The sequence below is a fragment of the Emydura macquarii genome, unplaced genomic scaffold (genome assembly GCF_026122565.2).
Source record: "Emydura macquarii macquarii isolate MOO-44397 ecotype Brisbane River unplaced genomic scaffold, CSIRO-AGI_Emac_v2 contig_2205, whole genome shotgun sequence".
Lineage (NCBI taxonomy): Eukaryota > Metazoa > Chordata > Testudines > Chelidae > Emydura > Emydura macquarii.
The window spans coordinates 16,888,574-16,914,167 of NW_027132342.1; the positions used below are offsets into that span (position 1 = coordinate 16,888,574).

At 45.9% G+C, this 25,594-nt stretch overlaps 1 protein-coding gene across 2 annotated transcripts in view; it reads right to left on the minus strand.

Annotated features, from left to right (window-relative positions):
• PDGFB (platelet derived growth factor subunit B) overlaps positions 1-23,103 on the minus strand; it is a 31,098-nt gene extending 7,995 nt beyond the window's left edge. Inside the window, exons 1-4 of one of the 2 annotated variants that reach the window (XM_067559509.1) lie at positions 23,032-23,103; positions 21,663-21,714; positions 15,290-16,240; positions 2,747-2,843 (exon numbers count right to left, since the gene is read on the minus strand). In XM_067559509.1, coding sequence (XP_067415610.1) covers positions 2,747-2,843; positions 15,290-15,379 — 187 coding nt within the window. In that variant the 5' untranslated portion in view covers positions 15,380-16,240; positions 21,663-21,714; positions 23,032-23,103. Of the gene's footprint in view, positions 1-2,746; positions 2,844-15,289; positions 16,315-21,662; positions 21,715-23,031 lie in introns of those variants that run through there. The other variant, XM_067559508.1, reaches the window with a different exon arrangement.
• Positions 23,104-25,594: the final 2,491 nt, after the last annotated feature.

Below are 25,594 nucleotides of genomic sequence, written 5' to 3' on the forward strand. Positions count from 1 at the left end.
CCAAGACTGGCCTAGCAGAAGATACTGGGCCAGGACAAGAGTTAGGTGTACTTTACCAGAGCTGTTTGGAATATGACTCACTGGAGTAGCAGAGGGAGTTGCATGTGAGGGGCAAAGAGCAGGGCTGGATTAGCAGGAGGCGCCGCAGGTCAGAACTGAGGTGCAGTGGTAGAATTGTGTGTTTGTCCTAGCACTGGAATAGCAAAGGGTGCTCCAGAGCAGGATGGAGGGGGACTGGCAGGGCTGAGTGGAGGACCCGGGACTGGAATAGCAGGGGTGCTGGAGGTCAGGTTTCAAGTTCGTTGGATGAGGTGGGGGAAGGGTACTTGCACACTCTCTCCCAACCCACCCAACTCACTTGAGGGAGTCAACTTTTTTGGCAGGAGAACAGAAAAATGAGTTTAAAAGAACTCATCCCCTCTTCTACTGTCAGTTAAACTTCAGCATTGGGGGTAAATTGGAAGGTGGGGGAGGGAGGACTGGTAGCAGTCAGCCCACTTCTCAGTCCACCACCCCCACTGCTTTCCCGTAGTAAGTGCTGAATAGAGAAATTCCCATAATCCCCTTGGGGTGCTCCAGTAAGTGACTCCTCCTGAGCCCCAGACAACAGCCGTGTTGAGAGACGGCTCCCATCCAGTGGCAGCTCTCTCCTTCTGTGGCCCGGCATAGCTGCCGTGGGAAGCAGAACGGATGTCAGCCTCCAGGGAGTTATTTTATTAAAATGCATTCAGGGCCAGGAGACGGCGCTGGACGGAAGACCTCTGTTTATCCGGCACAACGGCAGAGCAAGCTTCCCACACCTATCCCTCCCCATAATGCACTTCACCCCTGCACTGGAGAAGGCCACTTTTTAAGGGTGAGAGGGATATTTGGTCTCTGTTCAACCCATAGCCTGTCCGCTGAGACACTCAACAAGGTAACAAGTCATCACTGGCGGACACTGTGATGTGTACACGTGGCTGTCAGCCTGCTGTGACAGCACCAAGCTGATTTCACATAGGCCAGCGAACAGTAATGACATGTGGTCACTAACTACTTGAGGCCAGATTGGAATTTGTAACTTGGGTATGAAACGTTTCAGTTCCATATGTGATCTCCCGTGTCATCCAGTCTTTCCTAATCTGGGTTTAGTGTAGAACCAATGACCTGGACTTGAAAGGCTCCATATCCCATTCCCAAACCTCTGGTCTCCCAAGAGAATCCTGTTTGATTTCTTAAGCATATGAGTGGTTAGTCACTGGAACAGAAATGTATCCCTTACGTAAGCTATAGGACATGACAGGCTGCACACATCTTCTCTGTTTCTACCCTCCCCCCTCCATCTTGTATTTCTGGAATTTTATCAGACCAGGGTGGGGGTTGCCTTTTGCAGAAAGGTTGAGATGAGAAAAAAATAGCAACACTGTTGACTTGAAACAAATCTTCTATTGAAAACTGAGGACCCCCTCCTCCTCCCCTCCACAGGGTGTCCTTCTTGATAGGCCATTTCTGCTGCTGCTGATGGGTGGGGACCCAGGCTTGCAAAAACCAGTGCTTCTAATTTTGGAAGCTGCCCCATTGTGTGGCTCGTGGACGCAGAAGAAGAACTGGGGGTGGAGGGAACCTCATCGCCTCTTTTTAAGGGAAACAATAGCAGCCCACAGCTGGTGCCCTCCCTCTCCCCCCCACTCCGCAGGCCATTTTGAAAGGGAGCGGGAATGCTTTTGAGAACGTGCCAGTGGTCCAACTGGCATAGGAAACAAAAGCAGGAAATTCTGTTCCCCCGTAGATAGTGTCTCGGCAAGGATTACAAAGCTACAAACAGACAAAACACAAGGGAGAAGGCAAGGGGGGTAGAAGGGGACGGGCGGGAGCAGAGGTTAGAATAGAATGGAATTCACTCTGAAGAGACCGTTTATAAATAAATTCCTGACCCAGCCTGGCGACCGTGACACGTGGTTCCATTCCTGCACGTGCCAATCCCTCCACACTTTGCTCCCTGGGCTGCTGCTGCTGCTGCTGCTGCTGCTGCTGCTGCTCTGTGACTTCAGTCCTGGCTAGGTGTTCCCAGGCACCACAAACTCTGAGCTGACCCAGAGAAAATGAAAAAGCAATTCCAACCCCACTGCCACTTCAGTCAGTCTGACAAAATCCCACATCCTTCTTCCCCTTTCTGTCATCTTATGGAAGGGCCTACCTGTGAACCAGTCCACCCACCTGCTTGTGCCTCTCCCTATCTACTGTACTTGGGGGCCAACTCATCCATTCCCTTGCATATATCTCCACTTGCTCCTAGATAACTGCTATCAAGAAACCTGGCCACCTCCCAATCACCCACTTGTGTGTCTTTCTGTCTACCCATTGGTCAGTCTGTCCATCCACTTGTGCATCTCCCCAAAGGCCACTTTATTCATTCACCTGTATGCCTTTGCATCAGTCCATGGAGCTAGTTCACTTAGCCACCTGTGCACCTCTTAATCCACTCATGTTCCACTCCAACCACCTCTTTGGGTGTCTCCTAGCTCAGGAGCTTGCTTGGGCTTTTCTCCAGCTCCTCATTCCATGCACCTGGCTGTTTAAATCTCCCCAGCACCTGGTCCTATTATAACTGAGTTTTGCAATATAACTTGATAGGCTGGGCACCTAAAGACTAACATGTTCCCATATTTGGAGTTAGTAAGTCTTGCCAGTGTACCTGCTGGAAAAAGAAAAATACTCCCACCAGTAGATTTAAGGAAGAGGAGTTTTTGGTGTAGAGGAGATTTACCTACGGAGTCTATCTGCTGGGAACGCCGGAGGTCATTCGTGGAATGCACTGAACTGTCATTCATTATCTCGTAAATGTCTTCAGAGATGGGGTCCCCCTACCAGACAATAACAAAGTAGGAAACAAGTGTTACACAGGTACTGCATACCAATTCTGCACAAAAACCGCTCTAAGTACGTGGGGAAAGGGAAGGTGGCAGTGGAAGGGAGAAGTAAGGAACCAGCAGAACAGAGAGAGACATGCTGCCATGAAAGTGTGGGATGAGAAATCTGTGAGGAGGTAAGTGAGAGAATCTCTGCCATTTACAAAGTGTTCTGCTGAATGAAGTCTGAGAATTGCTGAGCAATAGATTACACATTGGGGAATCCTAAATATTTTGCCAACAGTCAGGGAAGTTTCATTATAAAGGGATAGATTGTGTGACTTCCTCAGGTGGATAGCAGTCATGTTGCATCCAGTACAGAGTTTTAATACTCTCAAAGAAACCTTTCCAATATTCCCCTCTGTTATGAAACTCACACACATGATCTGTCAGATGTTCTGCAAGTTTGTTTGTTTTTTAAATTCTATGGGCCAATTATATGCACATTTCGGTATTGTTAAAAAAAAAAGGAGTGAAAAGGGAGACTGTCTCCTCTTTCACAGTCCAATTTGCTACTCTTGTTTGATCCGGCAGTAAAATCACAAACTCTGCACTATGACATCACAGTTATTTCCATGGCACTGGGCTGTGATGTCATAAAGGTTGGATTTCAATGTCATAAACCAGAATGCTGATATTACAAACAGATTACAGGCCAAATTCTGTGCTAGTGTAGGTGAGTGCAACTCCATTGATCTCAGTGAAATCTCAGCCATTTACACCAACTCTGAATTGGTCCCTGTGACTTCAGTGCAGGACTACAGAGGAGAGGCATAGGAAAGCAAATACTTATTAAAACACATTTCCCAAATAATAGGAAAAGAAGCAGAGAAAAGTGCCACTCAACTGTTTGCTTAGCTCCATGCTCTCTTTATTCTGGATTACTCGTGTGGAAAAGTTACTTTTTCAGCTGCTTGCCTAATTGGGTCGCTGTGCAGTGGATGGTAGCAAAGCCCCTGCCCTGTGTCCCATCAGTGGACTACCTCATTGTAACTGAGGGGAGAATTTGGCCTCATGTGTTTATGAAATGCAGGGGTTTTTTATGTTTTATGATTATTCAGTGTGATGCATGTAACTGATCTCTGGTGAACACTCACTTAGTAAGGTTATTCTCTGCTCATCTGCTTTCGCGTGTAACATTTCATTTCAGTTTAGTGATGGGGAGCAGTGCCAGATTGATGGCTCTAGACAATGACTCCTCTGTTTATCCGCAGAGCAGGTACAGCACAGGCAATGGCAATGCAAGTTTCACCCCACATGCTGTCCCCTTCCCTGTTACCAATGGGCCTCAGATCTGACCTTTAGGGACCATTTTAGGGATGAGAAGAGAAGTTTAGTTTCCCAGCCCATTCAATCCTTGGACTCTCTGCAGAGGCTGCCAATAAGGGAGCTAGCTAATGCCAGTTTTCATGGTGTTTTTTGTGATGTAGGCATCTTCCCACAAGACACATAACTGAGAGACCACAAATTCATGTCATTCAAGGGCCACCAAACAGCTGTCATATGATCATGACTTCTGATAACTACCAAACGGGTTCTGGGTTGGAACCAGTGACCTAGAAATGAAAGGCTCTGTATCCCTCCTGTATGGTACTATTTTTGTATCACAGACACTGGAGTTCATCTTGGAAAACGGATTGTTTGTGAGTCCAAGTATTTGTAACCTGAGATCAGAATTGATTTTTAATGTTTTCACCTGTCAAAAAATGCATCTGTGTATGAACATTGCGCTGTACAGACAATTTTGGTCCTTCCTGGTAATTAATACATGTAGGAAATGAAACTTTATTTTAAACTTTGGCACTTGCTGGGGTCAGCAGGCAGGTGCTACATGACTGTGCAACTTTGGCGGGTGGAACTAGTGGAAAGAGGAGAGATGCGACCTTGATAGCCGTGGAGGAGGAGGAGAGAAAACTGGAGGAGCATTTATGGATCAGTGTTCTGCAGAGGGATTGCAAAAGCAGGCCCACTCACTGGGGACTGGATTACAAGAATTAGCTCCACTCCCTGATCACAGAAGGAATTTTAGGTGCCAAGTTTTTCTTGTCACAGATGCTATCAATTTTACTAAAGCATGTCAGCACGCCCAGGCTGCAGGCCTCATTTTTCTCTCCGTGTGTCTCTGAGGCAACTCTGGGAGTGGGGCCTGCATGTCTGGGCTGTGAGGTTCCTTACTTTCTTCCCTGTCACAAAGCCAAGTCTAAGAGGAGCCTGTGAGAGACTGTACCTGGGTCATGAGGCTCTTTATCCTCTCCCCACCTCTCTGAGTTGGTTCTGTGAGAGAGGAACGCTCACCTGAGCTGTCCCAGTGTCCCTGTGTCACAGAGCCAGGGCAGAGGAAGTTCTGTGAGTGCGAAATTGCACACCCAAGTTACAGACAGTCCCTTAGAAGCTAAGAAGGGAAGGCACACAAGTAGCAGCAGTTACCAGCAAGCAAACAACACATCCACCTGATCTTGATATGATTGGGAGAAGGGTGGAATCATGGCAGCAGGGGGTGGAGTCGTCCAATGGGCCAACCAAAATAGCCAGGGCTTTTCCTGCTATGCGGAGGGTGGGGAGGGGGTTATTAGTCTAGAGCATGTTAATGATCTCCTTTTAACTCTGCGACAGATCAAAGAAATCTCTTGTCTTGGTGGAGTCCTGGCTGGCTGTCAAGTGCCTGAGGCTTGGTCTTGTGCTGCTGCAAAGCTCTGGAATTCCTACCCGAGTGATTGTGTTCCTCCGTTGGCCTCCACCCCAGGTTCCTAGCTTCCCCATGTTCTGTACTTGCATGCGCAGCCACCATGCTAGAGACGTGCAAGGCAAACACACAGACAGACAGACACATGCAAGCACGCGTCTTTGATTGTTTGACATTGGCACATGATTTTGGTGCTCACAAAAGCAAGGGATGCACAGTGCTGGGCAGGTGCTGAGCAAAGCCAGTGGGGTCTCCTCAGTGGAGACTTTGCCTACCTATGATGAGTCAGAACAGTGCGATCTTTATGTGCTGCTAAGTCCTAGGCACCTCTCTATTTTGTGTCAGATTTTCCTCCCTACTTTCAGATGTCAGCAACCTTGGCTGAGGCAAACAAATCCACAAGCAGCTTTGCTAATGTTCTGCATACAGCTCAGTCCTGTCCTGTATTCCCCCACTGCTGTTCCAATCTGAGGCCCGCTCACAGCTCTGTCAATGCCCCTCAGTCCTGACGAGCTGCCAGGGACAGATTTACACCTTATGCACCGGTAGGCATAGAATTTTCAGCGCCACCCTCCTCCCCCGCCTACAGCTGACCTTCGTGTTTTCCATGAGGGGCGGAACAAAGGGGGGAAGGGACTGGCCGGGTCAGCTCCGCCTGAAGGTCGGTGGGGAGGGTGGGAAAGAGGGGCTTGGGCGACCAACTAAGCCAGCTCCGAGTAGGGCAGTATGCTCATCCCTGGGCTCCAGATTCTGGCCTGGCCAGAGGATGGGGCCTCAGGGGGAAGAGGAGGAGCGGGGGGCGGAGCCAGAGTTCTGGCGCTTGTGTGGAGCCCCCAAATTGGACGGGGCCCTGGGCATGGGCCCCATTGGCCTGTGCAGTAATTTGCCACTGTTTGGGTGCCCCTAAAATGCCAGCACCCCTAGGCATGTGCCTACTGTGCCTAATGGGAAATCCGGCCCTGTCAGCAGCCCCCATCTCTATTTTAGTCTTTGGCCCTCTGCTATAGCAAAATTTGAACCCTAAGATGCCAAGGGTGAAACCTGAATGCATTAACTCACTGTGATTACCTCCCCTCCACTTGCAGATATATGTACATTGAGTTGGGCAATCTAGCGTGGAGCCAGATCATATTGGGGTGGGCGGGGAAGAGGGAGTGCTACAGAGGCCCATTCGCTGCCCTGGGGTTAGAAATAGGTATGCCTGGCTGCGTGGAAGACTCAGATTAGATTCCAGGTCCCATTCTCTGAGCCATCAGGAGCTGGGAGTGCTGAAAAGTGCTGTGATGAGTCTCTCTGAGGGTGGTGAATAAAGCATGCCACGCCATTCTGGAGTGATCCTGATGGCTATTCCTGGGTTCCAAGAGTCTAACTCATTCCTCTTTATTTAGTAGCACAGCAAATGCATGGCCCCGAGGCAGCAAAGATTGTGAAACTGGGAAAGAGAGACTGAGAAAGACCCTTGGAGCTTGGAAAAAGAAACCAAGGACACTCCCAGGGTAAGGATTGTTACCCTCCTCTTTGGACTGTGATTCTGCACATCCAAGTATTACCCTATAAATGCCACAGGAGAGGAGATGGAAAGGAAGACCTTCTCATTTGGGAGAGGAAAATGCAGAGAGGCTCTGAGCTCTCTGCTCTTCTCCAGAGGAAAGGGGTTAGGTTAAGAAACTCCCAAGCCACTTCATTGCTGATCGGAACAGAGGGATCACAGTGGCAGGGTTGGGTTGATAGCCACTGTGTCACTGTGCCATGATGGGTGTGTGAAGGATGTAGAGAGTAAGGTCTGAGAAGAAGAAGTTTCTCCTTCTCTCTAAAACTCAGGTTGGGGATGGTGCAAGGAGACACTGCGACATTCCTCAGCCTGGAGTTAGACGGGCAAGTCCCAGCAGAGCCTGGCAAGAGACTCATGCTGACTTAACCCCAGGGGTTGTTGGTTCCTTGGCTGGGCAGAGGCATTTAACCCTTCCAGTGCCACACCCAGCTATGGGTAACCTCTCAGGAATCCTTCCACCCCTCCCCCAGGGACCAATTCTGCTCTCTCACATGTCAGAGAAAACCCCTTCATCTCCCCCAGAGTTCATTCCATGTGGGCACAGAAATATAGCTTAGGTTCTGCTCCATAAAACATCCCATTCAATCTTTGCTACATTGATTCGAGTGACACAATCTCACTCTCTATGTCACCATCCCCTGTCATGAAGAGGAGCCATATAATCCCCCACCCACAAGCAATAGCAGCCTGTGGGCAAAGTAATGGAAGAATTTGCCCATCAACATGGCATGTATAAATAGTGTCGGAAATAACATAAGAGACAAGAGTCGTTGTCTCTCAGCCCACACATCAGCTGATGGGGAGAGATAGTCCCACACCAATCGCCTTGTCGTTTCCACAGGCTTGCCCCAGACATGTGACCTGTCCTGAAATTCACTGCCATGGCTTCATTGTTTCATTCTCGCAAGAGCCTCGTGTTTGCAAGACAGTATAAGAGCCCTAGGCCTTCACACCAAGAAGATGTAAACTAGAGATGGGCCAAACCTAAAAGAACCCCAAAACAGCCTCATCCCATTCCTTGGGAGATGGAATCCAAAATGCCCAGTTGATAGAAATTTACAAAAACCAAAACTACGCGCGGTTTAGCCCATCTCTCTAATGTTGCAAGGCAATTATTATGACTCATAGAGCAAATGCAAATAGGTTAGCATCCTTGCTTCCCAACTGGTAAATACCTGCACACTTCCACACATACACACTTCCCTTGGAAGGGCTCCCAGGCCTCACAGTTGTATGTGATTGGAGATGTGGAGAGACCAAACAGACTCCAGCTTACAGCTCAGATCTTTCCCAATTAGATGCAGACCAAATATTTCCAGTGACCCTCCCCCCGACAGTGTTGAGAAAGATGTGCATTCAGGATCAAGAAGTTCCTCTCTTTACAGGCAGGGAGGAATCATCTTGCATGCTGCATTCACAGTGCCTGCCATTAAGCAGCCAGTCAGAAGTTTCAGGAGCTTTTGCAAGCTGGTGGAGAGGGGAACAGTGACAGGGCTGTGAATGTGGGTTTGGGTAGGGAAACTCCATCTGGGTGCTGAATAGAGGCAGGGATGTGTCCTCTCAGGCAGGTGCTGTCTTCAGCCTGGTGAGGGAGGTGAGAAATGTCATCACAATCCCTCCAAAAAAACCTACTGTGGGGGGGGGCAAAATTCCTGAGTTCTGACATCACTGGGCAGCGTTAAAGCAATGCCAAACGTGTGTGTGTGTGTGTGTTTGTACATATGAACACACCTCTCACAACACATAGAAATAGGCACATTTCTTTTTTCCCCACTGTGCCAACATAGATGATGTTTCACATTTAGTGGGTGAGGAAATATTCTTCCCTGCCCAAACAAACACAACCGCTGGGCAGCCCACAGCACCAACTGCTTCCCTTTTGTGGTCTGGGTAAGAGAAAAGAGAGCCATGAGGAAAAAAGAATACGTCATAACCCGCATTACCCCTATGCCTTTCCCTGTACCCACACAGGGACAGACCAAAATGAGGAAAAGAAAGACAGAAAGGTTGCAAAGTGGGAGGGGATGTTTTGGGGAGAAGCATTCCTGCCTCCTGCCCCTGTCCCAAGCCGGAGATTTAGCCAACTCATTTGTCAGCCTCCCAGTGGGTACATTTAGGTATAGTTGAGGTTACATGGAGGAATATTAGGGGTCTTTTGCCCCCTCACTCCTTTGTGGAGTCAGATATTGATAAATGACAGTGTAGAGGCCTGAGGATCAGGAAAAGTCCCTTCCTCTCAACCACATCTCCCCCACATGGGGGAAGGAGGCAGGAAAAACAGCTCCAGGGTCAGGATGGAAAAAAGAGCTTTATTTCCATTTGGGGAAATACAAAAGCTGCCCTTAACACATGTGTTCAATGGATCAAACTTGTCACCTGACCCCAGTTCCATAGCCTGTTTTCTCCTATGTAATCTGTGTGTGTGGGCCAGGGGGTATAGGTGTGGGGGTGATTGGATGGTCCATCTATGAGTTGGTGTATGTATGCTCCAGGAATAGGATGATGTATTTGCATTAAGGTGCCTCTGTGGTTTACGGATGGGTATCTCTAACTATTTTAATAGAACCAGCAAGATGGGCACATGCCTTAACTTGTTGGGTCATATCTGAATTCAGATTGTAGACTTCTCAGGGCAGGGTCTGTTCCTTTACTTGTTTCTGCAAAGTGCCTTGCATACTTTAGAGTGCTCAGAAATAAAATATAATAATATTAATCTATGTATGATGCATGCGTGTATTTACATGCAGGTTTGCACGGGTGTGTATTTGTATGAAGCATGTGTGGTTGGGATGGACTTGCATAGGGGAGGGGTGTTTAACGTGTCCATGTATGTGTGTCTTTGCATGAGGTGTGAGGAAGAGGGTGGCACAATTTGGACAGTTTATTAGTTTCCAAGGCATTCTAGCACCGTCACAAGGCAAACTCCACCTTTTCATGCATTAACCAAGACAGCTTTAGCCAGGTCTCCACTTCCCTGAGAGCTGCCCATTGATTCTGGTTGAGAGATTTTGTGAGTTCAGACAGGGGAGAAAAGAACTGCAATGTCTACTCCTTCCCAGCCTGAAGATGCAACCTCTTTATGACTTTTGAGGGATATGGGGGTTCTCCTGACTTATGCTCCATTTTCACTGATAAAAAAATAAATCTCTCCTTTCTTTTCCATTCCTGTCCAGCAGTGCTGTAGAGAAAGATGTATCTCAGTGGTCTGAACATATAACTTCTGTTCCTTACTTTGACCACCTGTAGCCTTGGGTAAATCATTTAGGCCCAAAATTTCAAGCCTGGGTTCCTGATATTAGGCACCTAAAATCTTACATAAAATGAAGTGTGTTTTTCAGGGGTGTTGCACTCCCAGTGATGTCTCTGGTTTTTGTAGCTGATAATCAGGCCACTTCAATTTCAGTGCCCAAAAAGGTGCTTAATTTTGGGTGCCCAAAAATCTGTACTTTAATCTTTCCATGCCTCAGTTTCCCCCCTCTAAAAGGAGGAACAGATGAATGTAATAATGGCCATACTGGTCAGACCAATGGTCCATCTAGCCTAGTATCTTGTCTTCTGACAGTGGCTGGTGCCAGATGCTTCAGGTGAAATGAACAGAACAGAACAATTTATTGAGTGATCTGTCCTGTTGTCCATTCCCAGCTTCTGGCAGTTAGAGGTTTAGGAACACCTCGAGCATTCATGTTGTGTCCCTAACAATCTTAGTTCATAGCCATTGAGGGACCTACCCTTCATGAACTTATCTAATTCTTTTTGAACCCAGTTATATTTTTGGCCTCCACAACATCCCCTGGCAATGAGTTCAACAGGTTGACTATGTGTTGTATGAAAAAGTACTTCTTTATGTTTGTTTTAAACCTGCTGCCTATTAATTTCATTGGGTGATTCCTGGTTCTTGTGTTATGTGAAGGGGTAAATAACACTTCCTTGTTCACTTTCTCCACACCAGTCATGATTTTATAGACCTCTATCATATCCCCCCTTAGTTGTCTCTTTTCTAACATGAACAGTCCCAATCTTTTTAATCTCTATTCATATGGAAGCTGTTCCATATCCCTGAAAATTTTTATTGCCCTCCTCTGTACTTTTTCCAATTCTAATATAATTTTTTTGAGTTGAGGCAACCAGAACTGCACGCAGTATTCAAGGTGTGGGCTTACCATAGATTTAGATAGTGGCATTATGATATTTTCTTTCTTTCCTAATGGTTCCTAACATTCTCTTAGCTTTTTTGACTGCTGCTGTACATTGAGTAGATGTTTTCAGAGAATTATCCACAGTGACTCCAAGATCTTTCTTGGGTGGTAACAGCTAATTTAGACCCCATCATTTTACATGTATAGTTGGGATTATGTTTTCCAGTGTGTGTTACTTTGCATTTATCAACATTGAATTTCATCTGCCATTTTGTTTCCTAGTCACCTAGTTTTGTGAGATCCCTTTGAAACTCTTCAGAGTCTGCTTTGGACTTAACTATCTTGAGTAATTTTGTATTATCTACAAACTTTGCCACCTCACTGTTTACCCCTTTTTCCAGATCATTTATGAATATGTTAAACAGCACTGTTCCCAGTGCAGACCCCTGTGGGAGTCCATTGTACCTCTCTCCACTGTGAAAACTGACCATTTATTCCTTTCCATCTTTTAATCAGTTACTGATCCAGGAGAGGACCTTCCCTCTTATCCCATGATTGCTTATTTTGCTTAAGAACCTTTGGTGATGGACCTTGTCAAAGACTTTCTGAAAGTCCAAATACACTATATTCATTGGATCACCCTTGTCCACATGTTTGTTGACTCCCTCACTGAATTCCAATAGATTGGTGAGGCATGATTTCCCTTTACAAAAGCCAAGTTGGCTCTTTCCCAACATATTGTGTTCATCTACATATCTAGTCATCCTGTTCCTTACTATAGTTTCAACAAATTTGCCTGGTACTGAAGTTAGTCTTACAGACTTGTAATTGCCAGGATCACCTCTGGAACCTTTTGTAAAAATTGGTGTTACATTAGATATCTGCCAGTCATCTGTTACAGAGGCTTTCTTAAGCAATAGGTTACATACCGCAGTTAATAGCTCTGCAGTTTCATATTTGAGTTCCTTACCAATTCTTGGGTAAATATCATCTGGTCCTGGTGACCTATTACTGTTTAATTTATCAATTGGTTCCAAAAGCTTCTCTATCGACATCTCAATCTGGGACAGTTCCTCAGATCTGTCAACTAAAAAGAATGGCTCAGGTGTGGGAATCTTTCTCACATCCTCTGCAGTGAAGACCAATGCAAAGAATTTAGTTTTTCTGCAACAGCCTTATCTTCCTTAAGTGCTCCTTTAGCAACCTCTATCATCCAGTAACCCAACTGACTGTTTGGCAGGCTTCCTGTTTCTGATGAACTTTTAAAAAAAAACTTGCTGATCATTTTTGTGTATTTTGCTAGTTGCTCTTCAAATTCTTTTTTGCCTGCTCATTTATACTTTTACACTTGACTTGCCAGAGTTTATGCTCCTTTCTATTTTCCTCAGTGGGATTAGACTTCCAATTTTTAAAAGATGTCGTTATGTCTCTTATCTGCCTCTTTTACTGTGTTGTTTAGCCATGGTGGCATTTTCTTGGTCCTCTGACTTGTTTTTTTTAATCACACTTACACTATCTAACAGAGGAGCTATGAGGATTAATTGGTTAAGGCTTACACAGTTCTTTGAAAAATGTAAAGTGCTAATGTAGCTGCTAAGTATGATGATTATTACTTTCCCCTGTTCCAGCTAGAGCTGTAGCAAGATTGTGGGGGTGTTACCAGGGGTGTGATGTTGATTTACCATCATTAAATGGAAAGAAATACTGGTGTGGTGGGAACTACTGCAGCAGCGTTGGGAGGGAGAGAAGACTGACAGACAGCATTGGGCAGAAATCCTGGAATGAATCTGTGCTATTTTTTCTCAGGATGATCACCCAGGGTGGGGAAGCCCTTCTTCCCCCTTTGTTTTATTTTGGTTTGGCTCTCAGGAAGAGAGACTGGCACCTTGAGTGACTGCAGCTGTAGAAAGGGTGGGGCCCGAAGTACACCTGCCCCTCCTCCAAATAGGTGAGGCACTGGTGGGTGGAAGGAATGGAGGGGGGCATCCCCCACTGGCACCGCAAGGCAGGAGCAAGCGGAGGTGGGTGAAATCTGCATGACGACTCATAGGAGCACAAAGAACAAAAGAAGAATTCTTTCCACGAGTCCGTGGTCAAAACAACCTGTCTTGGCTGTGTCCCAGATCCCAGCTTTCCATCTCTGCCAGGCTCACCTCCATATTAACCCTCTCCCATCTCTCTCCCTGTGACAGACACTCCCTCTGCATTTGTTGTATTTTAAGAGAGTTGTATTTTTTCTTGTTGAATGTGTTTATACTTTGTTGTGTGTCCTGCCCTGAGCTATCTATGAATAACTCTATGACAGAAGCACGATTCCTCTTTACTCGTACGGTTTCTCCCAGGCTGAATTATTTGCTGTTGCCAGCTCACTGCAAGGAGGAGCAAACTAATCCAACTTGATTTCTTCAGATTTTTTTTTTTTTTTTGTAATTACTCTCCCCTGCAGCTGTGCATTTCCAGCTAACCTGCTGCAGCTCTCCCACTCTGCAGCTCTCCTGCTCTGTATCCTGATCCTCTGTAGGCACTCTTTTACTCCTAGGGACAGACATAGAACACACAGTGCAACATACTGACAGCCTGATTCACCTCTGGTGCTGGCATAAACCAGGAGTAACTCCACGGAAGGCAATAGACCAGATCCTCAGCTGCTGTAAATCAGCTCCATAAAAGTCATTAGAGATACAACTGAGGGTCTGACCCAATTTAAGTTACACTGGCATAAAACTGGTGTAAGAGAGATCAGACTCAGGCTCACAGAGTTCTGAGGGATGGGCACAATGTGTCTGAAGAAATTGCTTAGGAAAAATCAAACCAGGAAAGCAAAATAAAGGACTGGGGCCCTTTAAGAAGCCCTCCCTCTTCCCCCCCCCCCACACACACATCCCCACAAATCTCTCTCCAGTGGTCTCTGCAAATCATTGCAACCTTCCCTTCCTCTTGGGCAGCATTTGTTCAGAACTGATATGAGGATCCCTACTGCAGCTCGAGGCCCAGAACAGCTGGGGAACAGGTTGCTGCGGCCAGCAAACCAGTGCTGGAATTCAGCTGCAAGAACTCAGGGAGATCCCCACTTCCACTCAGCCTGACCTCCCATCCCAGCGTGAGAGAGACATAAATCTTGAACTACCAGTGCTCTTCTATTCAAATCTGACTCCTCCAGCATCATGAGATGTACCACAATCACCTTCTCTAACTACGGGAGGTTCTTTTATTCAGTCTAAACCTCCTCATTGCAACAGGTATCTTGAACTTCCAGAGTGGCTCATCCCTGTTTTAATTCCAGCAAAACCCATCTTGAAAGAACCTCCACATACCCCACCTGGAGACCTGAGATGCCATTGGATTACGTGTTTTATCTGGGAAGTGGTGGGAGAAGGTGTGCCCCTACAAACAAAGGTGTCAGTTCAATAGCCAGCAGGGCAAGGGGCAGCCATGGTGCACTGCAGAAAGAGTTGCCTAAATAAAGTTTGTTTGTTTGTTTGTTTGTTTTAAAGAGCAAAACTCATAAATGCCTGAGAAATTGAGAAGCTGCAACTGCTACATTTGGCCAGGATGGGTGGGGATAGGGAGTGTACCCTAGACATGGACATTGTTTGGGAGGGGGGCATTGCCCCCCAAACGGCAAACCTTGGGTAGGTGCAGAATTTGCCCTCCCACACACAGCCCCATTAGCCTGACTGGAGCTTCCCCCCTCCCAAATATAGAAGTCTAACTATGCTTATGACCCCAGAGTCAAAACTGAACTCTTCCCCCGACTCCTTTTTACCCTGTCAGTGCAGCAGCTTAAAATGTTTCTTATTCAACAGATTTAATTTTCCCTTATTCATTTTCTTGCCTTTTAAAAACTAAAATAACATAAGAAAAAATAACCCGAAATGTACAACTTCCCACAGACACAATGAAACTTGTCAGAGAAACACCTATAAGGAGTTCTTTCTCTCTCGTTCTACTCTGTATACTTTATCCTGGGTCTAAAGTTCACTAGATATTGATTGTTGTCTATTGTAAAATAAAATGGTTCAACACTCACCTCGGTGCTGATGAGTGGCAGGTACCAGAGAGACATGAAGATCAATCTGAAATTCATACCGACTCTGATCCCCAAAAGTTCCAGACACATTGAAGGAGAGACTTTAAAAGAAATAATAAATTTCCACGCGTAGGCAAAAAGGTGAGAGAGGCAGTCTCTGCTTACAGTTTGGCTCCAGCCTTGACTCCTGCTCAGAGGGCTTTGCACGTCTTCATTTTCCCCTTCAAGTTATTTTCTCTGTCTCCCACAATCATGGAGTGGAGAGGAAAGGGTTAAAAATAGAAACTTTATTTTAAAAAATGTAATTCTTGATTACTTGTCTGCCCCTTTCTCTGCCTCACCGGCTAGCAGAAATATATATATGACTCCAAAGGAGTCAGAGTCAGAGGAGTCAGGCGCCAGAGGAGTATAAATAAAAAAGAAAGGCAGTCCCCCAAAAAATGTACACATCCAAAGTCTGTTTTCCCCCCCTCACTGCAAGAAATTTTTCAGTATTTCCTTCTATCAGACGATCCCCACACTTATTTTTTCCTTCTTAATTTTTGTTCTTTAAAAAAAAAAAAAGTCCTACACAAAAAGGCAAAAATGATTTGCAATGTTCTCCAAAAAAACAGAAAAAGTCTGAAAAAAATGTTTTCCTAAATGTTGATACAAAATCAAAAAATAAATCTTCTTTCTTAATTTTTCTTGTTGATTTAGTATTTTTCTTCTTCTGGTGTATTTTTTTAAAAAGAAAAGTTGTTTTAAGTTGAATTTTTTCCCCTAAATTATTTTCTGGTTTTGGTGTCTTTTCTTTCAAAATGTTGCTGGTAGTTTGGTTGTATGTGAGGTCTGATTTGTTTGGTTTGGTTTTGCAGACAGGTGAGCAAATGTCTTTGCTGGATTCTGTGTGTGTGTTGAATCTTGATAAGTCTCAGAGCCAGCCGGGCTGTTGCTGCTGCCTCTTATGCTCTGTTGCAACAAGAAAAAAGGTAAAATCAAGTGGGAGGAGAGAGAGTAGCAGGGAGAGAGCTGGTGGGTTTTTATTTTAGTCTGCAAGAAAGAGAATAAGGTGCCACCCTTTCAGCTGTTCTTTTAAAGGAGAGGAGAGAGGGGTGGAGACAGTTAGCAGCAACTCCTTTCTTGGCTGTGTATCAAAGACAGGGGGAAAATCTAATAAGGCACTGAAAATTCAGTGCTCACCAAAATAAAAAAAGCCCCCTCAACAATAAACATAATTGATATTGGAGATGTCCCTACACTCACACAGAAGTGGGGAGAGAAATTCCTTCAGGGCTGAGAGAGAGAGATAAGGAGAGAGGCGTTCCCAGCAGAGCAGTTGAGCTTTTTGGCCCACGACTAAGACTTTCACTGTTGCAACTCACAGCATTTTTTTTTCAAATCTTAACTTGTGTTCTTCCCCACCCTGTCATTCCACTTGCTCTGGAAAGAGATATAGTTTTAATATCTTCAATCTCTTTGTGTGCAGAAGAAAGCCAAAAAAAGTTTCAAACAACGTTTCAACAGAATTTGTGTTGCTCTTGGCACTAAAAGGCATTTTGCCACATGATTATCTCCACAATGTAATAAACATCCGAAGGAAAATTAAACAAGTAGGTATTTGCTGGAGGAAGCCAGGGGGCTAGTTAACAGGTGAGTTCAATAAAGTCATATCCTATTAAACACACATGCCCTCGCATACACACAAGTATTCTCTTTGTGAACATAATTACACACTTAAAACACACACATACACAAATCACACACTCTCTCACACACTCATGTACTCTCTCTTTCAAAGACACTCACCCATGCTCTCTCATACACACATAGCCTCAGACACTCACATGCACTCACACACACAACTACGTGCTCTTTCTCTAACACTCTCGCACTTGACACATACATATGCATGCTTGTCAGAGTCACACAATCATAGACACCCACATGTGCTCTCACACCATAAACACAATTAGACACCCCAATCACATATTCATGCGTGCTGACAGACACATGCTCTCCTCTCCCTCTCACACACAGTCAAACACATTCACACATTTTGAGCTAAGGTGTTTGCTCTTGGGATTTCTCTGATAGAAAGAGAATGTCAGTTTTATTCCCCGGGGTCCCAAGGCACTGTACCCAGCAGAGAGTGAGATCCTGATGGCCCTGTGACACGCAGGCAAAGACCCCAGCCAGTCTCTGCTCAGCAATGGTATGGACATAGCTGCAGTTATTAGAACACATTCACTGAGGGAAGGAATGCTGGTTAGGACACTGGAGTTACTCTTCTAAAAGTGCCCTGTGATCTTTAACTTCTCCATGATCAGCAACCACCAGAGACAGGCAGAAGGGAGTCCAGTGTAATGTCTCTTCGGCAATGTGAGGCTCCAGACATCACAACTCCTCCCAGCTTAGCTAGTCATACCTAAAGGGCCTGACTTTTGATCCCATATACACTGGTGTATATAAGGAATCTGTGGAGTATGTGACTGCAGAATCAGATTCACTGTATATATGTCTCCCATAACAGCACAGCAACCCCCTCTGCTTCCTGCTTCCAAATATGTCTACACTGACGGCGGCAAAGTTGCCACCGTCAGATCAACCTTTCTGGATCAATTGAGGGGTGAAGTCGATGCTGTAAAATATATACGCCTCAAGTGGCATAACACTGCGTCGACGGGAACACAGTTCCCATCAGCGCAGTGCATTGAAGACGCCGCGCAGAAGGGAAGCATAGCCATTGACGGGAGTTACGCAAGCTACTTTGTGTAGCTTGCGTAACTCCCGTCAACTGCTGCCAAATCACCAGGTAAGTGTAGACCAGGGCTCTGAGAAATGTAACCTAACTCACAAAAGTGTAACATTCACATAGAAAAGGCTTGGCAAAACTAAGAGCTCTGAGTTAGCAAGGTTCATGGGCTGCCTTCATCCTAAACCAGGAAACAAGAGGCCAGATTCTCTGGTGATGTAAAGTGACCAGATCTATGCCAGTTTATACCAGCATTATACCAGCAATTTATTCCAACCTAAGGCACACAGGTGCAGAAGGAACGGCTTGGCATGGGAGGGTGTTGAACTAAACCCCCTTGGATCCTAACTCCAGAACGGAAGCATGGGAAAGCAGTGTATCTCTCTGGCATATTGCCACCTCCCCAATATATCACTGATCTTAAAGGCACTCTCTTTTAGATCTTCCAGTCCCTTTAGTCACACTCCTCCAGACATACAGAGACCTATTAGAGTTACTGTTCCCTTCATTTTCTAGGCATTGTCCACTGACCAGCCTGGCCTGGTCCACATCACACCAGTCATCACACATATGAACATACAGGGTCAGGTCCTCAGTAGTGTAAATGGACATACCTGCACAGATTTCAGTAGAGCTACAATGATTTACATCAGCCAAAATTATGACCTATAGACCGCACTGGCTATCTCTGTTCACCCAGGACTGTAACAGGGTGTGCATGGGAGTTAGTCAGCACTTGAGGTGCATCGGTCAAAGTGAGTGGGAAATGTCTGACTTTAGGATCTGATTTTGGAGGACTGGCGTTTCTATATCCAGCTAAATTACGTGTGAGGTCAGATGGAAATAAAGTTATTTATTTTGATGTGGATGATGCTGGGGAATTTATAGAAGTTCAGCAACAGAGAAAAGCTAATCCTATTGAATCTTTAAATGACAAGGAAGAGGATGTTTGGAAGTTGACTCATCATCCACCTGTGTAACCCTGGCTGAAAATAGAACTAAATAATATTCAGAGTTGCTTGGATTTCAGAGGCTATTTATTTATTGTTTCTGTTTTTAACACAGGGACAGATTTTTCTCTTGTGAAAAATCTTGACGGTATTGGGCAAAATTCAGATGCAACTCTATTGAGTTCAATCCCATTGAATTCAATGGAGCTGCACCTGCTTACCCCAGCTCTGAGCTTGGCCAGGTCTCTGTTCTCTTTCATTCAATGCTTTTATGAAATAGGGTTGCTGTTGCTCACCTCATTATTTCCAGAATCATCGCCTGTCTAGTGAGGCAATCCCACCTTCTCTAAGGACCGTGTGTGAGACATTCATGAGACTCCACAGCACTTTTGAGTGTCATTCTGTTGTTAGATCACATCACAACAGGTGGACACTGCACTGTCATTTGCATGTTGCAGTTGGATAAAGTTTGGATGCAATGGGAGGAAGTTGAGCCAAAACGTCATTACGTGTTGTCATGAGTTGAGGAGGCAACGTCACAACCTAGTGATGGATGAGGTGACCCCATCAGACAAGCCACAAATATGACGGACCCTAAAGGAGTCCCTCCAGGTTTGATAGCCTAGAGTTTTAATAATGAAGTTTTTCATTAGAAATGTCCCCCCGCCTTTAACCAATGAACAATTGCATTCATCTTGACCCAATCATTTACTTGTTCTTGGGAATTGGTTTAAAATGCACATAGAAGTCCTAACACAACAGAGGTTTGCTATCACACAAATAGCTTCTGCCCCATCACCTCCAATGTTGGCAAAATATTCTCGACTGGCCACAGATTGATCACACATGCGACATGTGAATGTTAATAACCTTTTTCTGAGGATTGTGTTGGGGTGGGAAGCAAAATTGGGTTTATAGTGGAAAGCAAGACACAGTCTGAATTGTGAACAGATTTCAGCCTCTCCATGATTCATTTAAAATGAATCAACAGAAAAAAAATAGGAGATCTGAAAGTCAGGATCTAAAGTGCCTCAGTGTAGCTGAGTGGGACTCCTAGGACTGGAATGGCAGGTGATACTGCAGAGCAGGATTGAGGTGCATTGGCTGAGTTGTATGGGAGCCCAGAACAGGGGAATAGAGGGTGCTGCTGGTGAGGATTAGGGTGTGCTAGCAGCAGAGGGTGCTGCAGGTTAGTGCATTGGCAGAACTGGGGGGGGGGGGGTAGACCCAGGAGTGGAAGAGCATGGGTGGTATAGGCAAAATTGAGATTCATTAGCAAAGCCTGGGTGAGGTTCCCTGGGACAGAAATAGCTGGAGGTAATTTACCATTATTACATCCAGATAAATTCATCTCTAGTGTAACTCCAAAGACTTCAGTGAAGTCACAGCAAAAGATGAATTTGGCCCATCTAAATCTTGCTTTATGACTATCACACACCAGGGGCCAATTCTGATTTCACATCAGTGGTACTCTGTTGGCTTTAGTGGAGTTACTCCAAGTTGACCCCAGTATAAGTATGATCAGAGTCAGGCTCCAGTTGTGTCACCTACACCGCTATTTGTCATTTGCCCCAGAATCTTCCATGGACCCAGTTGCACCCAGTTTGTGAAGGTCAAATTTAGCCCTAAAGGAGTCAGAAAGGAGGCAAGGGGAAGAGAGACTGAAGGAAGGAGACAGAGACAGGGTGGGGAGCATTGCTGTGTATACACTGCTTAGAGAAAGAAAAAGCTACAGCTGTTTAGGGTTTGCATATTCTGTCTTTGTACTGGACTGGAAAGATAACGGAGACTCTGGGCTCTAATCGCTTTCCGAGTATTAAATGAAACCCCCACATAACAACTGCATTGCAGAGAGAGAGAGATGCCACCTGGGGAGCTGCTAGGATGGATCTCCCAGGGAGTCCCCACTTTCACTGTCACTCACCTGAGCTGGGATTTCCTCGGCCCCTTGTGGGCTCATTCATCTCTCTCACTTCCCTTAAGGGATCCTTAAGAGAGACTAAGTGAAAAAAGAGAGGTTGGGAAAGGGGACACCACATGCCAGACCCATGGGGCCTTACACAGTGCTTGATACAGAAGGGATAGGAAAGGGGCTGTTACAATGGTGACTGGCACTGCTTGCCACCCCTTCCCCCCACACACATGCACACACCTTGGGGTAACGGGGGCAATGGGCATCCTCTTTATCCCTCCCTTTATGTGTGAATGAGAGAGAGCTACAAAGAGAGAATAAGATAAACCAAAGTGGGAGGACTGATTTATACCTCAAATGTACCTGTGTGCATGTATTTGTATGTGAGAGAGGGAGAGAGAGAGAATGCACCTCTCCCAGCACATACACAGCCCACTGTCCCCCCAATTTAGGGCAGAGGATAGCCATCTCCTTACTCTGGCAACATTTTACTATGTGTATGTATCTCCTCCCAACCCCACTCCCCATCTCTTTCCTGTTTTGATGGAAGAAAAAAATTTTCTGCTTTCCTTCTTTATTTTTCCAGACTAGTGACTAGCATTGGAAAGGAATTTCTCTCCTCCGATATAATAAATAATAATTTTATATATATATATGACATGCATCAGGGTTCATCCTGTTGTTTTTGGATATTAATATATTGCTTTTGTTTCCAAATTGGGTGGGTTCACCCTCTCCTCCATTCATTCCACCCCAGCTCCCCTCCCCACAACTCACCATCCTCCTGTCCTTCGCCCTCCAACAGCAGCGGCAGAGAAAAGGAAGCCTGCTGAACAAGAACAAGGGTAAAAATAGCCCTGGCTGTTACTCAGCTCCTGAGAACATGATAATATGACTCATGATGTGAAGTAAAGATGAGGGGTGAAAAACAAAAGTGATGTGATTGTCTCTTCTCCCTCCCTCCCTCTTCCCCTTCCCCCCCGGCATTATTATTTCTCATGACTCAAGAGAAAAGTAAGTATCAATCATGTCCTTTTTATGCCAGTGGAGATGCCTGGTCAACAGTTCTGGAGCTGAGGGCCAAACTCATCTATGGTGTAACTCCAGTGAAGCCACTCAAGTTATGCTAGAGATTAATTTGACCCAAAGGGTCAGTTCCTGCTCTCATTCAGATTTTACACTGCCGTAACTAACTTCACTGACACCAGTTCTGGTTTTATGCCTGCATGAGGGAAGTTGGAATCAGTCTCCCCAGGCCTGACCTCTTTTGCATCCATTTAAATCTTCAGTAGTTCCTCTGACTCCAAAAGAGCTAGAGTCAAATCTTGATCCCGTTTAAAATAATGAAAGAAGCTTCCTGTGACTTTACGGGGACCAGGATTTGGCCCTGCCTTCAGATTTACAGTGGTGTAGCTGAGATCAGGATGCTGCCCTGAAGTCCTGTTTACCAGCAGCAGAAGTGACAGTGCAAGCTGTGCCTACACACTGTTCCCTGCCTATGTGCCTGGAACCCAACGCTCAAGGAAACATCTCTAGCCCAGAGAGGGCAATGGGTAAATTTTACAGCCCATTCAATCCTTGGCCCCTCTGCTGAGACTGCTGACAAGGGGCCCAGTTGGCATCAACTGGGTTCATAGGCATGCACAGCACATTTCATTATGGTGTGCACACAGTGAATTTCATTGAAAACTCAATTCCACCGGCAGGCCACATTTGAATTACCCGCCAGTGGAATTCTCACCGCGTCCTAGTCTCCACCGCAAAATATTGTGAGAAACGATATTTCAGCGGCAGATTGCAGCAAAACCTTGCAGCTCCTCTTCCTCCTATCTTGCTGTCCGCCGAAAAATCACGCGCCCTCCGCTCTTTCGGCGGCAAATGGTGCCGTGGGACGCATCATAAACAGCCGTATGTTTCACGCCCCTGCATTAGGGTGTTCCTGGGAACACCCGGCACACCCCGTGGACACGCCTATGGCTGGGTTGCTCTTGGTTTTGTGAGCCTGCTGCCCTCTGTCCACACACAACGCTTTACTCTGCCTGAATTCTGTACACTCAGCTTCCTTCCCCAGCCTGAAGAAGAGCTGTGTGTAGCTTGAAAGCTTGTAGCTTCCGCCAACAGAAGTTGGTCCAATAAAATACATTACCTCGCCCACCTTGTCTCTCTCACATCCTGGGACCAATGGGGCTACAACGACACTGCAAACAACCAAAGTTCTGTACACACATAATCTAGACTGAGATCCCCAAGGATAAAGTGTGTGAGATAGCAGGATATGGCACGATGCAGCGTACAGGGGGCACTTGATATCTTGTGGGGTGTGTAATGAAGAGGGAGTTTAAAAATAGACTCTGAGCTGAAATGCAGGAAAGAGAGAGATGGTTATATTGAGGGATTGGTATATGTGTCCTACATACCTATGGTCTGATTCTCCTCTGTCTTGCACCTTGTACAGTTATTTGCACCTATGCAAAGTGGGAGTAGAATGCTACCAGATCAGATTTCTCCACTTACTCACACCAGGTAAAGTGCAAGGCACTGGAGAAGCAGGCCCACAGTGAACAGGGATCTCATCAGCATGATACAATCAGATCTTTTACCTAAGGAGCATGATAAGAAGGAAGAATGCCAAAGAAATAGCAAGCTTTACAGGGCAGCATATCTGGGGCTGCACCCAGAGTCCATTCCAGGGGCACAGGAATCCAGCTCAGGTTCTTCCCTGCCTCCTAAGGGGGCTACACCCAGAGTCCCTTCTAGGATGGATATTTTCTTTCCATTTCTGTCCCACTCTTTGGAGCTGGAATAAATGGGCTACCCCAAATTTCTCTTCCCCCCTTGGCATCTCCACTCTGGTAACTTCCACACACCATTCTTCATATGTTCCTAAATTGAATCCCCCTGCTTTTACTCCCCTGCCTGTAGAAGGTAGCAATAATCCACACCCACCCACCTACAACAGACCATGTCTGGTGTGAGTCACTGTCCAAGGACAAGCACAGAAGTGCTCCAGGCCCAAAACTCCCCCTACAATGGTTACCCTGTGACAACATCACTAATGCAAATACTCCCATCTACTCAAACTAGGACTCTGTGACTAACAAAACACCCAAAAGCACACTTGACCAGCCTAATATGCCCCTCCTCCACCCCTGGTGTGCCCAGACAAAGTGGCATCTCTTAGGACAAAGCTTTTTCAATAGATCGCCTGCCCTCTGCCCTTTCCCAAACAATGAGAAATCAAGGAATATTGTCCTGAGCTGAATAAAAAGATCTAAATATAGAATGTCTGATGTATTCTTGGTTTCCTGCCCATGGTTCCCCTCCCGTCCCCTCCTCCCCCGCCTCCCTCCTCGCTGCTTCTCACTCACTCATGCTAATCTCACACACCAGCACGGAGGGTTTCAGATTGGGTGAGATCACCACAAAGACCCCCTCTCTCCAATGATGAGACAGAGGGGATTTCCAAGATTGACTCTCCCCTCTTGTTTTTGTGGCAGGGGGTGGAAGTAAATGTCAGGAGCCACCATTATTGGCCATTCGGAGGTAGATAGCTCTGTGAGAGAGCCTTTCTCTTCACCATTACTATTTCCTCCTCCACTCACTACTGTTCTGGTCCTGAGCCACCCACATACATAGCTCTGCCAGGGTAACTCATCCTGCGTGCAGCACTCTCTTCTATTCCAGTCCCCGGCACCCCTACAGTTCTGCGTGCTTACCTGTAGCAGCCCCGGCTATTCTAGTCCAGGAGCCTTATACATAGTTCCATTCACACCACATCAATTTTAGTTCTCGCATTCCCTCTAGTCTCCTGAAAAAGAACATGGCTTCTATGAAAAGAACATATCTCCGAACAAGCAAGCAAGTGGTTGCAGAAATACTGGGGTGGGGTACCAAGTGATTTGCTGCCTATGTTTTAATCAGAGACTCCCACCAACATTTTCTCCTTTAGCTTGTGATAACCAGGGGTGTAGCAAGGGTGTATGTCAGTGTCTGGGGAATCTATTAATTTGTTTTCCTATTTAAACAAAAATACTTTCCCATAGCCACAACCAAGGAGGAGTCAACACCTCTTCACAAACAAACTTGTCTGAAGTGCACATGCGGGAAATGTTTATATTTTGTTCTGAAAAAACAGATGGAGTGCATTGATAGTATCACTGTGTCATTTGTGTAAGCCCCTGGGATAAAGTCCAGCTCTGGCCACAGTTTTCAGGGAGCGGGTGAGCTCTATCAGATGCAGGGAAATCTACTCAACTCCCCCTTTGCTTTGACAATATCCCTCTGGAATATCACTGGTTTTGTCCCTTTTCCTGATTTCATTTCTAATGTGGTGAGCAGGTGGAGAATAGCTTTGAATCCAGCAAGACCCTTCCATGCCTCTTGCTCTTTCTCTGGCCCCATAATTTGGCAGGGGGTATTCTTGGTTTTTTCTTTTTGCCAAGAATCTGGGGGCAGGTTATTTGGAATGTTGCTTTCGTTTGCCAAGGCTGGTGTGCCAAATGTGGCAGAGGCACTGGGGGAAAACACTGGCTTCCCATAAGCAGCAGTGAAGGAGGAAGCAGAACAACAGCAATTACATTCTGAGTTACAGGGGGAGAAAAACCAAAATGGGTTGTGCAGGGGTTTGGGAATCATATATGCAACATGGGGGTACTGGATGCTTAGCGGATCAGAGCAAGAACCTGGAGCCTTTTACCCCTAAGTTAAGA